Source organism: Pseudorasbora parva, chromosome 1 (assembly GCF_024679245.1).
Source record: "Pseudorasbora parva isolate DD20220531a chromosome 1, ASM2467924v1, whole genome shotgun sequence".
NCBI lineage: Eukaryota > Metazoa > Chordata > Actinopteri > Cypriniformes > Gobionidae > Pseudorasbora > Pseudorasbora parva.
In genome coordinates, this window is record NC_090172.1 from 60,376,974 (window position 1) to 60,393,125 (window position 16,152).

Consider the following 16,152-nt stretch of genomic DNA (forward strand, 5'->3'; position numbering starts at 1 on the left):
AAATGCAGGTAGTTTTGTTTTTTCAACCGCTAGAGCCAAAAGTTACATCGTGTACTTTAATGAATTCCACGGCATCGCTTCACAAGCTCCATCCGGTCTGATCCAGGGCTTTTCTGGTCTGTTTTCCTTCTGCTATTGTCTGGACCCATTGTGGAGGTTAATGAGTGTTTTGTGTCTGTTCTCTGTCTAATTGGTGGATGGTCATTGAATTAGTCTGGATGGGTCCGTGCCAAAGATTTCAGTACAACCGCTTCTTTCCCTTTTTTGTTTAATTATATGTGAATCAAAAATGTCACGGAGTTTTAATAGGTGTGTGTGTGTGTGTGTGTGTGTGTGTGTGTGTGTGTGTGTTCACATGCACGATCTCTCATAAGAACAGAACATCCTTTCCTGGAACACTCTGTCTGGTTCAAACAAGCTCTCTATACATTAAGCTGACGTAGTGACGTGTACTAGGACATGTGGCTGCCTCTCCCTCCTATATGTTTACAGGGATCAGTTGGCTTGGTTTTGGGTATTGAATCTGTAAGCTTTTGAGATTCCTCAGCCGTTATCCTATCTTCGGCTTCAAATGCGTGTTTGTGTAGCGACAGGATTTAGTGAAAATGAGAGTGGAGCGCTGTTGTGGTTACAATGTGAGCACAGGGTCTATAGACTCATATTCATATGCTAATAACGGCCGGCTACTGAGCACTGTGAAAGAATCTCATGGGCTTTTTGAGAATGGACCAACATTCTCAAGTTTCGATGTCTGAATGTTGTCGCAGCTGCAAATCTGGCCTTTACCACCAGGGGGTTTGACCGCTGCAAGATCCGGTTAGATCCGGTGTCACATCAGTTACAACAGTGAAAGCTGTGATCATAGAGAAAAGAGTGAAGGACAGATGCTGAGATGGAAAGCAACACCGAACATGTTGACTTTAGCAAACCCTTTAAAAAAAGCAAATCGGAAAACAGCCAGCGCATGCTTTGAACTCCATGCCTCCTCCTGCCAAATATACCAGAAACAGAAAACACTCAGGGATATTTTTGTAACCTGTAAAGGAAATATCGTTCTCATGCAGTCTGATGCCAACTCTAAAGATAGTCATTGCTCATTTCAAGTTAATAATTTATGCCAACAAACTACATTTTATGACTCATGATAGACAAATTATGTTTATTGTGGAAAAAAAATTGCTCTGGATTATTAGGACCAAAATACATGTTGGTGTTTTTTTTTTATATATATATATATAAAATAATTTCTACACAATTTATATGATAAAATCATGGTAGTTTTAGCTTGATATTTAAAATACAAGGTTACATGGGTCAAAAACAAGAACTTTAACTTTTCATCCCCAGAAATCGAAAAAAAAAAAAATCAATTTAAGACATTACTGGTATCAGTGAAACATAGTAAAATATACCATTTAAACATCTTTGTTGTTTCTATTAATTTGGACATTAAATGTGAATTTTTGTACTATGATATAAAAATATATTACAAATGTTAATGTTAGGTGCACACAAATTGGATTAATTCGGTTTTTTTAACTCCATTGACTGAATAATAGATAATAAAGTTAAAATAAGGTTACATTTACACACAACAACCCTTTTTAGTAATGGTTTAGCGTTATTTATAATCAGTCTGTAAGTGATGTGTAAAAGCTCTTGTCCTGTTTTTCCAGATCAAATCGTTGTTTTGTCTGCTGGTGTTTTCCCTCCTCAGCCGTTCTCACAGACCTCCTTCATCCTGTTGTGCAGAGAAGAGAAATCAGTCCCAAATCCCAATATATGAAAAAGACATCTCATTATTTCAGAGGTTTTGAAGAGGCGATTGTTTCAGAGGTTTACACAGTTTGGATTTGTTTGTTTTTGATTGACCTCAAATGGTAACTGGTTATTATCAGTGTTGGGGGTAGTGCGAGTTACGTAATCAGATTACTTTTTTCAAGTAACTCATTACTTTTAAATGTACATAAATTACATACATTTATAACTGAGTTACTTATTTAAATAAGTAATGCAAGTTTATGCCTATAGACTAACAATTCCCCTGTCCATGTTGAGAGAAATCAGGAGTAATTGCGTGACGCTTATTGTAGTTCTAGACTAATGCATTACTCACTCACCTGCACAAAAACAGATTCAGTATTCCTCAAAATAAATAAGCTCAGAATATTACACAAATCTGCATTAACTGAATATAGCCGAGTTTCCGCCGCAGGAACTGGGACTTTGGGGTGGTACTTGCAAGGCTTGCAATGACTTGCAAGGTAGCATTTGTGCATGAAGGCACCTCACGAAACTGATTTCGAACAGTTTATTGATCTACAGCAATATAGCGAGAGAGCTTTGGTGAGAACTAAACAAATATTGAGTTACTACATTAGTCATTTCTCGCAAGAAGTGGAAAATGTTGGTCAAAAATATACATTTACACACAAACTGACCAGCAAACGCAACTTTCAGACGCCATCTTTCATTTTCTTGCTCAACAGTCACAGAATTAAACGCACAGGATTGTGGGATATCAAAGGCAGTGAAGGATGCATCTAAGCTGCCTTCTAAACTGGATCAGATGAAGGTCTCTCAGGAGACAGGAAGTGAAGCTGACATTATCAGACGTGCCTTGATGCCTTCTTGAAATGTGTCCTCCGCATTTTCAAGGTTTTGGACGCAGCCATCGTGTTTCGACCGCAGGGATCGGGGTCTAAATGAAGTTCCGGGTAAATATTTCCCCCTCAAAACATCTTTTCGGCATTATGTTAAATTATGCAAATATACTTTATGTATTTAAATAATTCACATAATGTAATAAGTATTATATTGAGAAATGTATTACATTTTAAAACTCGCCATATTTTAATTACTGTAATAACATAAACAATATTAGTATTACCTTAAAGTAAATTTTTAAAAATCTAAATCCAGTCTTAAACTACCTGTGAAATGCAACAGCTTTAAATATTTGTGCTATTATTGTTGTTATTATTAAACAAAACATTGATATTTATTTACAGTACATTGTAAAAATCAAAATCGTCTTAACCTGTTCACAAAATCCGCCAGATACTTATACTATATACTATTATACTATACTATACTACTACTTCTATACAACTCATATCGGTAGTAATAGTTTATAGGTGCAAAAGTTCTGATTTTATTTATTTATCTGGATTTTGATTTTTAAAGATGTACTATAAGGGACTAACTATAATTTCTTTGTTTTAAGCCATTACAATAATGCAAATATTACACGTTTTTGGTGAGTTTATAATGTTGTAATTTTCATAATGTAACAATATTTTTATTTACATTATGAGCTCAAGTTTACTTTCCATAAATCATAAACAATAAGCTACTTTTTCAGGGAGTAACACGTTACTTTTAAGAGTAACTTTCCCCAACACTGGTTATAATTGTTCAGGCTTTTTTCCAAGTTTTTTTTTAAAGTGTTTCTCTGTTATACGCCAGTGCAGTTTTCTCTCAAGAAATGACATACCATTTCATTCCATTTAATTGTTAATGCTTTCTCAATGTTTATGTAAAATGTACCGATTTTCTTTTCCGGCAGTCTCCACAGAGGCAGCCCACACATCCATTCACGACCTGAATGACACAGAGGATCGCCTGAAGCATAGCCAGACCCAAAATGATGGAGAACAGCACGATGTGCCAGAGAACCACATTCTCAGGAAAGATACAAGTGGACCACAGAGTCTTATCCACCAGGTAACTGCTGCTGTTCCTGTTATAGCCAGACAGAGGGACGAGAGAAGGAGCTTTAGCGGAAGTGCAGGAGAAGGGCCTCATCTAGTGGCCAGAAAATCATCTGCAGTTCTCCCTTGAGTGATGCAATTCTCATTAAATTCACATTAATCCGGCTGACTGTAGCATTATAATTATCTATATTATCATTATATATATATATATATATATATATATATATATATATATATATATATATATATATATATATATATATATATATATATATATATATATATATATATATATATATATATATATATATATTGTGTGTGTGTGTGTATATATATATATGTATATGTATATGTGTGTGTATATGTGTATATGTATGTATATTTTCTGGTCTTACTCTGGTTTATCCTCAAAGGGATATGCCCATTTGTCCTCAGTTTTTTCCACTTGGCATTTTGGCCCAACAGCCAGAGCTGCAATGGCAACACAAGCACAGTAGACCGAGCCAATAACGCCAAATGCAGATGAGAAAACAGAACTCAGCATCTGTACAAAACAAAACCAGCATAAAACCGTGAACAAATCAAAATAGCCCATTATGAAAATATTTCACATTGCACATCTGAAATATCACGACAGAAAAAAAGGTACAGTGCTGTCACTGGGGCGGTAGCTACCCTAAAGTACAAAACCGAAAAGGTACTGCTAAGTTAAGGTACTAATTCGCACCCTTAAAGTACTCATATGTACCTTTTACGGTACTAATATGTACCAGTTAGGGGTTAGTAAGGTACAAAGATGTAACTTTACACTTTTGTACCTTTGGGTATACCGCCCCAGTGACAGCACTGTACCTTTTTTTCTGAGAGTGCTCCAGTGAGGCTCTGGTTGTGAATGAGTGATTTTTCTTGTTTACATGAAGCATTTTTTTGTGTTTTTTTTGTGTTATATTTACTCACACGGCAACGGTTTCCACAGCAACCTGCCCCACAGCAGCCTTTGCCCCCGGCTCTGATGGCTGAGCAGCTTGGACACATCATCTGATGAATGAAAGTGAGTGGAAATTGACTGTGATGTTAAGGACAAGATTGGCCGTGAAGCAGTTTAAATAGTGTTTGTATCAAATACTTGATGAAATGCATTCATTCTGGCTATTTAAATATATATTGAGGCAACCTCAAAGTACACCATTGTCTAATCATTAAGCAAACCAAAAGTTCTTTGTCAAATGAAAGAGTGTATCGACTTATTTTGTTTGTTTGAAATATGAATCTTTATATTACACAGAAGGTTCTTGTGCAAATACAAATGGACCCTTTTCACATTTCCGGGTTTCTCAAAAGCAGAAGTTGTCAACGTTGGATAAACTTCTACAGCGGGGGAATGAGAGACTGCAAATGTATATTTTTGTGTTCCCATTTTGTCAAATAGCAAAAGAAAAACTCCAGTGTTATCACAACTTTCAAAAAGAGTAAAGATTTGGGAGATTGATGTAACTGAAGATGTCACTCCTACAGCCGCTGTATTAGAAACACCCCCCCCCCCCCCCCCCCTCAGCCACTTTAACTATTGTTGTTTTTTTGTAATTTGATGCAAAGGTATAATATAAAGTATAGTGTTAAACATTTTTCTTTACAAAAAATGAAATCTGTGAAAAGTGTCCATATTACAGAGAAACTGGTGTGAGTTTGATGTGTAATTTAGTGCATTTTGAGAGAAAAAGTCGAGTTTTCACAGCGATGTCATAGAGGAGCAATTTTAGCTTCTCGGAGTACCTTTGAGTGAACGGTTCTTAAAGGGATAGTTCACCCCAAAATAAATATGCCATCATTTACTCATCCTCAAGTTTCTGCCCCTGTTTGACGTCCATAATATGAAAAGTCAATAACTGTTTGACTACCAATATACTTTAAAATATCTTCTTTTGTGTTCCTCAGAACAAAGAAACTCATACAGGTTTACAACAACTTGAGGGTGAATAAATGATGACAGAATTTATTTCTGGGTAAACTGTCCCTTTAAGAAATGTTTAGACCAAAATTGCTCTTCTATGACATCACTGTGACCTCTTCAAACTGCATTTTTGGAACCGTTTTCCCCCCAAAATGCACTACATCAAACTCACTCCAATGTTTCTATAACATTTGTATTTATAGCATGATCCTTTGCAAATGAAATTATTGCTTGAAGTGAACATGAGTACGCAACTTTACTCAGGATTAACCCATCCTGGTCATATCCAGGATGTTACAATGTCAATATAGTGATTTTTCAGGGTGTGAGCAGTGAAGCTTGAGTAATGGGCCTTTGTTTCTCATAATTGTTCTCGCCACATTCTGCTTTTGTTCCTCAAATCTAACGTTCCTTTATTCAGATATACATTCCCCTAACTAGTGCGGTTTCTTATATCACGCATGACTTATTCAACCATTCTATTTCTCTTTATCAATCGTTATGCCATATCATATACAATAAAGAAAATGGCACATACGCAGAGACTTGTAGCTAATGGTATCCGATGTTCTAAAGGGTGAATTTTGGTTGTTTAGGATACATTTTTCCATTGAAATAACTGGGAAAAGGTGTTCCAATCAACCTAAATTCAATCCGAAAGTCAAATTCCTTTAGCATCTTATCATAACAAGACAGTCATGTCTAATAGCACATGAATGATATGACGGTCAAATCCAAAAGAAAGTCTGAATACTCACAAATAGTCCTCCACCAAAAATGCCTCCCATAAGCCAGACCTGTAGGGAAATCTGGTCAGATTCCAACTTTTCCCCATTAGGGAAGAATAAAAGTATATTGGCTATTATACACAAAAAAGCTGAGGGTAGAAGTATTAGCCCCACTAGCCGCGCACACTTTCCAGTACACATTGTGATGAATCCGTATTAAAAAAAAAACTTATAAATCAAGAGAAATTGCCAAAGGTTGTGCTTTCCTCAGCGCGGCCCAGACTCTGACTGATACCACAGAATGCCCTTTGAGACTTGACAATATTTACAGCACTTTTATCAGTGCCATTTATGGTGTGTTAGTATAACCGGGGGCAGGAAGAAGTTTCTGCTTCAGATCGTTACTGTCTAACGTGTGGTTGCGTATGGTTGATCGATGTGGGGATAAGTGTTACAGCCCTGTTTTACAGCCTATGTCATAATATCTTGTGTTATAAATGGCAACAATTTGACTACATTTATTGGGCTATTGTAAACGCCAGTGATATTTCTGCCTCATTTCTTTTTTTATACATTCGACCATTTTTACTGCATGATTAAAATGCCTAAATTCTTTATTTGTTGGAATAAGATTTGTTTTTAGAGATGTTCTTTACCCTTATCAAAGGTTGCGTTCTAACAATAAAAAGCTTATAATACTGACCAGGCAAAAATAACATGTTCTTTTATGCCAAGTTGCATTGAACTTGTCTATCACCAGACCAAGCTCAGTTTAAGATTGAACATTGGTCTGTGGAGTCTGCTCTGTATTTTCTACTGCACAAGAGGTGTGATCAACGGGCGTAGTTCAAATGACTCTGCATGCAGTTGGATAGTCCTTCAACCAATCAGACCACAAGAGGCGTGATCAACGGGCACAATCCATTGCTCTTCTGTCTGTCATTGTGTTAAACCCGCCAATAGCGCGCCAGGTGGATAAGCCGGTCTGTGATTGGTTCCCGCAAAAGTGTAACGGAAGCAGTAGAAATGAATGTACAGGTTTTCAGACTGAGTTGCCCGGCGAAATCAAATCGCAGGCTGGGTTTACACAGTCTAGCATTGAACTAGCCTGACAAGCCAGACCCTCATCAAGGTGTTTGGTCTGGAAACTCATTATTGGCAGGGCTCAAACGGTCGTCTTTCAAACGCCGTCTGCACGCGATAGGATAGCGCTACAACCAACCAGAGCAACGAAGGTGAAGCAGAGCTAGCTGATAGATTAAACTTTCGCCGTATCCGGTCGGTAAAACTCCGAACACATCTTCCCTTCTTAAGAATGACTTCAGTGCCGTTCTTTTCTCAGAGAAAAGCTTAACTCCAAGTCTTCCAGAGTCGCGGTCAAAGCTGATTCGAAAGGCCGCCGTTCGCCAGTTTCTGTGTTTACTAGAAGCACGCAAACGCAACTCGACCGTCGTCATTATGGCCCCGCCCACCGACTCTATACACGATGTGATTGGCCTGACCAGAGTTTGGTTTTTACAGCTCAGAAGTGTATTGAGAGTTGCTATACGACACTCGCGGCAGATTAGATTTGCTGCCGCTAGGGTGCGTCTAGATTTCTAGGCTAGCATTGAACATGAATATAACAGAAATACTGTCACACTTACAAGACAAATTTGTCCTCCATTATAATTACTAAAACACATTTGTTCTGGCTGTGTCTGAAATCTCTCTTGCAAATAGGTACTTATTTTGAATAAGTAATTGCTTCATGACCGCCAAAAAGTAAGTTATATGTTATCTGAATGTGTGTAGTATGAATAATCTGTACGTAGGCTACTACATTCTACATGTTTTCATAATCATGTGACCGGTCACTTCACTGGCATTCACAAATTCTCTCCTGTGGTCTCATGGGATGGTAAATTGTCTATAGTATGCACACTTCAGAATCTCGCCGGAAGTAGTTCTTTTTTGCCCTTTCCCTAATCGACACTTTATATGCACTTTCGGTCTTGTGTGGTTTCCATGCACACATGTCCATTTGTCATTTTAGGTTTCAGGTGCCCGCGAGCGCACCCTTTGTTGATATGTGCCCTTGATGCGCACCTCTTGCCTAACCCGCAGCAGACTTCTTCCCGACAGTCAAGGTTGCGTTACGTCACGAAAGTCCTGACCCATAGAAAGACCGCGAGTGTTTAGGGTGCCATTTGGGACACGGCCTTTACCTACTCTTTTATGAGTGCTGTGAATTTGGACACTTCTTTTGTCACATTTTTTACATACTATACAGTAGGGAAGTGATTTCAAATGCAGCCTATGTTGTGGTTACAAAATGTAGCCCCGCTCGTTGGGCTTCATTCATAAAACGCGAGCAGAACGAATGTGTGTGTAAATTAGTCGTAAAGCCACGCTGATGTAAATTTTTGTAATCACGAAAATGCTTCGTATTTTCAACATTTACGGAAATGTACACCTGCTCCCTACCCATGACCGTACTAGCCAGCTATGAGGTCCGGACCTTTCCTGAGGTGTATATAATAAATGTTGTGAAATAAATGCCTAATATAGTATGAACCGCCCTAACTACCTCAAATTTGTCTCCTTTACCCGGCAGTCCAATCACAGTGGAGAAGGGGTGGGACAAATACAAAACCGACCAATCATCCTTGTACTGAACAACAATGGAGAAATTAAAGTCCCTGTGAACCAGAAGTAGCAAGGAAGTTTTCTACAGTGCTGTGACGTATTCCCAAGTGATATGGTAAATTGAATAGAGGGCAGGGTTTTACCCATAGACTGTAAAAAAATATGGACGTAGTGTCCGTGACGTCACCCATTGGATCCGATAAGCCGTTCTGAAGCTTAAATTAGAGGCGAGCTGGGCGTCGCCATCTTGGGAGCGAGTCATCGTGCGTCACTCTCGGAAAATGGGCAAAAAGGCGGGATGTGGGCGGAGCTTAGGTGACGCAATGACAATAGAGTGCCGAAGTCATGACGTCACTTTGTAGGCCAACCCGGAAGTTAGCGGCGCATGGGTTCCCTCGATCAAAAGCCTATGCATTTTCCCCATAGACTTTTGGACAATCGCAAAAAATAAGATCTGTGTTCAACAAAGAGTTATGACCCTTACACGTTTTGTCTATCAAGATAATCTTTACAAGTGAATCCAAAATGTATACCGTTTGAAGCCTAAATAAAGCCGTCAGATATAAAATGCTAACGGTAGGCTATAAACGGACTACACAGCACACAGTCGCGGATCTACGTCATCATCAAGCTTCCTCAAACTTTATTTAAAAAACACGTTCGCTCATTATGATCTGCGCTCTGTTTGAACACTTATCCACTTTTTCATGAGAAATATTGCTCACTCGTTTTTTCCAAAAATGTTAGAAACTATTTGGGTTTATGCATGCCTCTCTGAGATTTGTTTTCTCGTTTGTTAATGTTTTATTTATTCGTATATTATTTTGTTAGTTTATATTAAGCTTAATATTATTGTCTTTGTGATTAAGATTAGGCTATTATGCCTGATCATCGTGCCCCAAATAGACTTTAAAGAATCTTTTGAAGAATCTTTCACTGTATTATGTTTGATTGTATGTTTGCATACCATTTGCTAATTCGGCAGAAAAAAAAGTGCTTTTACCACCTCAGAAACACTCACGACGTAAGCTATAACTTAGCCGTATCAATTTACAATCGTATGTCCTTTTTCTTAGACGATTGATCATATATCGAGGAGAGAACCACTATAAATCTGGACATGTAGAACAGCGCAGCTTTCATTCGACGACTTGTGGTTCCATCTCAGGACAAAACAAAACACTACAGTCTCTCCACAGAAATGAAGAACTGGTAATCGGTTACCTTAATATCACAGATTTCTGTGTATAACAATATTTGGAAACACCACTATTTGAAAGGACTAAATATATAACTATGTATATTAACTGAAAGGTAAACTTCAAAGAACGTGAGACTGAAACGCGGGCTAGTTTTTTATTTTTCATAAACATTTACTTACAGAATTCAAGAGTGAATGAAACGCGGGCTGGTGAGATTTCCCGTTTGTCACGATGACGTCTAAAGTCCCGGCCAAAGGATGTAGTCCCTTTTAGCAACTTGTTAGCAACCGCCGTTTTTAAGACACAATAAAGTTTAAAAAAATCACAAGCAGGTTAGAACTAGTGTGTTTTATGTCATAGATCAAAACGTGAAAATATTTAGAGGCTTTGTTAACCACAGACCTTATTTCAGGCGATTTAGCAAAAACCCATTCAAAAAACCCATAGACTTTTGAGCGATGGAACCGGAAGTGCTAAAATGTTAACTCACTTCCGCGTTTTGGCCTACAAAGTGACGTCAGAACTTCGGCACTCTATAAACGGCAGATAAATGGCTATCCAACTGTCACTCAAAGTAACCACGCCCTTAATTATGCAGACATTTAAGGCTTTATATAACGTAAACAAATGAGTTATAAAAAAATTCACCCCCCTCACAGTTGTCAGGAAGGGCAAAATTAGCCGTATAGGCCAAAACCACAATTTGTACCAGGCTGTAAACATGTTTTTTGTCCTGCGGTAAAGTTGGGAATTTTAACATGGGACTCAATGAGATTCTGCTCCTTCTAGAGCATGTCCCTAGTGGCCAGTCGAGGAATCGCAGTTTACATTACTTCCGTATTAGCTTCAAGAGAGATCGCGGGAGGTAGCCGCTTGGTTTTACCTCAGCGCTCCTCCTCTCCATTTCATTCTCATGGCAGTCTGATGGCCGGAGGGAAGTGATGAAGCATTTTCAAACCTAAGCCGTCAAACTGCCGTCATCGGAGAAGGAACGCCGGCTGTGTCAAAAAACCTAGTCAGCTGACTCGTTGCCTCACTGCCTTATTAGACAATGGCTAGTAAGACAGCGTTTTGTGTATGAAGGCACCTCATGAAACTGATTTCGGACAGACTTCTAAGGCAGTGTAAAGGTTTAATGATCTACAGCAAAAGAGAGAGAGCTTTGGTGAGAACTAAACAAATATTGAGTTACTACATTAGTCATTTCTTGCTAGGAAATGATATCAGAAGAGGAAAAAGTTGGTCAAAAGTGTACATTTACACACACACAACTTTCAGACGCCATCTTTTTACCCCGGGTCAACTGTCACTGACTGGAAAGCACAGGATTGTGGGATATCAAAATCAGCGAAGGACACATCTATGCTGCCTTCAAAAATCGATCGAAAGATGAAGTTCTCTCAGGAAACGGATGAAGCTAACACAGATTCGGACATGCCTTGATGCCTTCCTGCCTTAAAATGTGTCCGCCGAAGGCAGCATTTTCCAGGTTTTTGGACACAGCCGCCGTTTCCAGACCGGAAGTATCTTTTCAGATTTTAATTAAAGATTACTGCGACAAACAATTTTTTCTTCATCTGTGTATTAACTTGCACGGATTAATTGTTAATTGTTGCACCCTAAAGCCCTATTCAGACGGGATTAGATTAACATGGGGACATGGGGGTGAAGTCATTTTACCTCAGGACGTCTGTAATATTAATGGCCAATTCGCACGGGATAAGACATCTCAGTAAAACTAGCAGAAGTGGGAGGAGTAACTCGCTTTACGCACCTCCTTGACGTCATGTGCGTATGACGTTACCGTTATAACGTGAGCAAACACACAACCTGAGCGCCAGTCTGAACTCCGTCTCCAATATATGTGTGTTTTGATAAACAGTTAGGTCTAGTCTAACGATTCTGATTGGATTATGTTGGTAATAGACACTTTCCTAGAGCTAATATGTGTTCCTCTAATAAGTGCTTTTGATCTTCTTTTTGCTTTAAATGATATGCGGAAAATACCGGACATTTTCCACAGATTTGTCCCACCACATACAACGCAACCGAATGCTTCAAGCGCCTCCACATTCGCAAAATGCGCTTTTTTTTTACTTTTAAACAGGAAATGACGGAATTACATTTTTACAGCAGGTCTATTCGAACGGGATTAGTATTACCGGTCATTTTTCCAGACCTTTTTACAGAAGGTAAAAGTCTCGGTAATCTTTACTGACATTGTCCGTAATGATTACCGAGATGGCACATTCGGACGGGACTAAAATCACCGAGAACCTCTGGTAATAATTACTTTACCCCCACGTCCCCATGTTAAACTAATCCAGTCCGAATAGGGCTTAAGACATGTAATATGTGCTAACAAAGTAAATAGTGTCAATTTTGATTTAATGAGGACTTTATTACCTACTGAATATAAAAAAGCAGTAAAAAGCAATATTATTCTTCAAAATGGGTCAAACATTGAAGTAAGTGAAAACTGTTAACATTTGACTTTGTCGCATTACAGGTCCCGTACATCTGTAACGTCACTCTGAAGGGCACATTAGAGCAGCGTTTGCGTGCCGCGTTTATTTTAATATGTTAATTTTAACACGTGCTACAGGCTCCAGCTCGAGATCAAAACAAGGTCAGCAATTTTAGAACATTTTGTGTAACATTAATCAAGAGTCAAGTGTTATTTTAAATTTGCTTTCAAAGTTGTCAACATTTTGTCTCAGTCCGGTGTGTTTAGCTCTTTTACATGAAACGCTATCCAGTTACCATAAAAGGCCTACACGTTATTTTAACTTTCAAAACATCTGATGTTGTCTTAATTATTGCGTTGTCTGAGGTAAAATATATGGATTGATGGATAGGCTACTTGCAGGTCCAATTATGTAGAGATGGGCCCATAACAGGCAAAGGCTACAGTTGAATAGGCTACTTTTCAGAATAATAAAAGATGATGGGGGGTTGGGAGATGAGATTAGATGAGATGAGATGTTTATCGCAAGAAAAAAAAAGTCACAGTGTCTTTTCTTAAGTTATTTTGTACAAAGGTATTTACTTGCAAAATAATATTTACATGTGTTTTATCCTCCTGTGACCCAGGAAAAAAAGTTTTTTGAATTTTGGATTGTTTCATGTCATTAGATTGTTTAGAGCATAAGAAACAAATGGACACATTATTTTTTTGGAAAATTATATTGTATTCATATGTTATGATATGTCCTCTGTAGTTGACACCAGGACTCAGTTGTTAAATTTTTTTAATGAAATGAAATTGCATGTATAGGCAAAAACAATGGGATTTATTTTTATTTCACAAATACATTTTTAAATTTCAGGATTTTTTTTAAAACAAACTTTTTTTAAAGATGATTCTGAGCTATGTTATAAAAGATATAACTGAATGCTTTGACATTCCATTTTACTTTATGCAATATGTGGGTAAAATGGCCATAGTTGGATTTTCCCATTCAATACAATGTATCAGTATATTGCATCTAAATTGTATATTATTGTGTGCTTGGTGCAACATGTAATGAAAAAAAGAAGTGTAATAAGGGGAGTAATAATTGGCAACATTTTCATAATAATATGTAATATTTCATAGGAATATTATTATGTAATTTATTTCCCTATTTACTGTTTGTGTCTCCAAAATGCCTGATAAACATGATTTATGTCCCGGTGTCCTCTACAGTGGACATTGATGAAATCAATGCCCTGTTTTGTAACAAAGAGTCATATTTAGATTAGAAACCCCATAGCATTTTCCTGAGATGTTAATTTATAACAAACAATTAGAAAATTAATCAGATTTAAATTATAATTACAAAATATTAACATATTTCCATAAGAGTGCTAAACATTAATGTCAGCCATTTTTAAAGACCAAGAAGTTGTTGTCCTGGTGACACCTCCAAACATTTGGTATCTGTGCAAAGCCCTGAATGTGCTCTATAAAGGACATCCTGACTCAAAACTGTGATGTGTGTGATGTCACAGAAACTCACTAAAATATAATGTCCACTACAGTGGACAAAAGTCTATTACTGGGTCCCAGGATTATATAGCCTATACTAGTTTTACCCGTCAATGGAAAATAATTTTGTTTCTGTTGTAATATATTTGTTTGTTTCTTTCACACGCATATAGCTATTTCTCGTCTTTGTATAGTTCGAAATAAATTTTAATTATTCATTCATGGAAAATGGAAACGGGTTTGACTGCAGAGAGCCACAGAGTTTTGCCCAGACATTCGCATTTTGTCGTGAGTTTTATGTCGTTAAAATGGATGTTATTGGCTAGCATGTTACTGTAAGGGAATCATTTATTTAGCTTACCAGGATTTTCCATGATTTACCACGTTCTACTATGATTTCCCATGATTTAACCACTATTCTAGTATAATTTACCACGAATCTTATGATTTACCTCGTTTCTAGAATGAATAACCACGATTTACCATTCCAGCATGATTAACCATGATTGCAATTCTTAATTTGTCCACTGGGGGGCAGATCCTAACTGCATTTAAAGGCAGTGTATTTTACATTAACTTGATTAGATTATGTGAATGTTACCTCTGCTGTCATGTCGTAGGTGATGTTACTTTCATATCCGTTTGATACTTTTGCGAACGAAATTCTAAATCTCCATGCGATTTACTTTATTAAACTCCTGGGTTCTGATTGGAGGACGCAGTGCCTCATTAGCATTTCCGCTTGTCCTTGTACGTCTCTTTTGAAGAAACTGATATAAAATATGTTACTACGTGACGTTAACAAGTATTTATATACGTGTGTGATCTTTATAATGTTTTGTACACATTGTGTACATTTGTGTACAACGCTTTTTAGATTTTAAATACATTTATAAATACTCACCGTCGTCATGTTTACTGTCTCCATGAACCTGGTTGCTACAGGTGATCAATTGTGGGTATCGCTTCTCGGCCTTTTGGCTAAGATCAAGTGTAGTATCTGTTCTTATCAGTTTAATATCTGATACGTGCCCTACCCGGGCACCATATATTAAATTGATTTTTGGAACAGGGAGATGGAATAGGGGCTTGCTCCGTCCACTCCACGCATCGACCCGGTATTGCAGTACCTCCGGGAACGGTGCACCCCCTAATATGGTTAAAGGAAGAATCAAGTCAAATGTAGACGTATTGTGTCAACTATAGTTGACAAATTAAAATTTAATACGTGAAGCTGCCTTGTTAAGAAAGTCGAAGTAGGGTTAGATTATAGGAAAGAATTAAGCTAGCGCTAAAAATACAATATTAATTAATATTAGCTTTGTTGGTAATATCTTAACAAGTGCTTTACTGGTTGGTTTGAAAGAGGTTGATACGCCATACATCTGTAGCTCCGAGAATAACCAGAGACATCTGATGGGGATGTTATTTGTCAAGCGAGTCTTTTGATTGAACAGTGCAGTCAAATGCACATAAGTAGTATATTCTTATGTTTTCTGTCACTGTAATAGCCATAACAACCATTGGCCTCTGTCGCAGTGGGAAATTACCTTCAATAGCTGAATGTAAAAATGGCGTTTGCTGTTTTACTAAATACTATTGCAATGTATGCATCATTATGATGTGATTTCGAAACAATGAAGCTTCGAATCGGTGACTCGGAGCGTGTAGAAACGAGGCTTCGTTGCGATATTTCAATGGTGCACCCATGAATCGATTCAATGGGTTTTACTAGATCTCTGATCAGTTTTATACTGTGACATGTGTTGATGTTTTAATTAGACATCAGTATAGTTAAAAAGAAGTATAGTACTGTAATCTTGGCCTGGTTAGCTGAGGACAAACAAAACAAGCCTTGACAATTCATAACAGAACATATTATACAGACACTTGAAATTTTATTTTATTAGATACTTTAATTGCTTTTGGTAAAGTTTACTTACAATAAAATGTGTTT

General features: G+C 37.6%; 1 protein-coding gene and 1 non-coding gene across 2 annotated transcripts; one reads left to right on the forward strand and one right to left on the reverse strand.

Moving 5' to 3' along the window:
* Positions 1-1,142: 1,142 nt before the first annotated feature.
* Positions 1,143-6,703, reverse strand: tm4sf5 (transmembrane 4 L six family member 5). The gene is made up of 5 exons (XM_067447108.1): positions 6,426-6,703; positions 4,674-4,754; positions 4,112-4,260; positions 3,550-3,742; positions 1,143-1,741 (listed from the first exon to the last, which is right to left on the reverse strand). The coding sequence occupies exons 1-5, from the start codon at positions 6,594-6,596 to the stop codon at positions 1,724-1,726; spliced, it is 612 nt and encodes a 203-aa protein (XP_067303209.1). The 5' UTR covers positions 6,597-6,703; the 3' UTR covers positions 1,143-1,723.
* An 8,453-nt stretch (positions 6,704-15,156) lies between these two features.
* LOC137088875 (U2 spliceosomal RNA) lies at positions 15,157-15,347 on the forward strand. Its single transcript, XR_010907593.1, has one exon. It is a non-coding gene; the product is annotated as a U2 spliceosomal RNA (small nuclear RNA).
* The last annotated feature ends 805 nt before the right edge of the window (positions 15,348-16,152 follow it).

Bases quoted from the DNA above. Each gene is read 5' to 3' on its own strand.
- tm4sf5 (XM_067447108.1), bottom strand. From the start codon at position 6,596: ATGTGTACTGGAAAGTGTGCGCGGCTAGTGGGGCTAATACTTCTACCC. The intron at 4,755-6,425 runs GTGAGTATTCAG...TTCATTCATCAG, and splicing joins TTTTTGGTGGAGGACTATTT to ATGATGTGTCCAAGCTGCTC. The intron at 3,743-4,111 runs GTAAGACCAGAA...TGGCTATAACAG, and splicing joins CCCTTTGAGGATAAACCAGA to GAACAGCAGCAGTTACCTGG.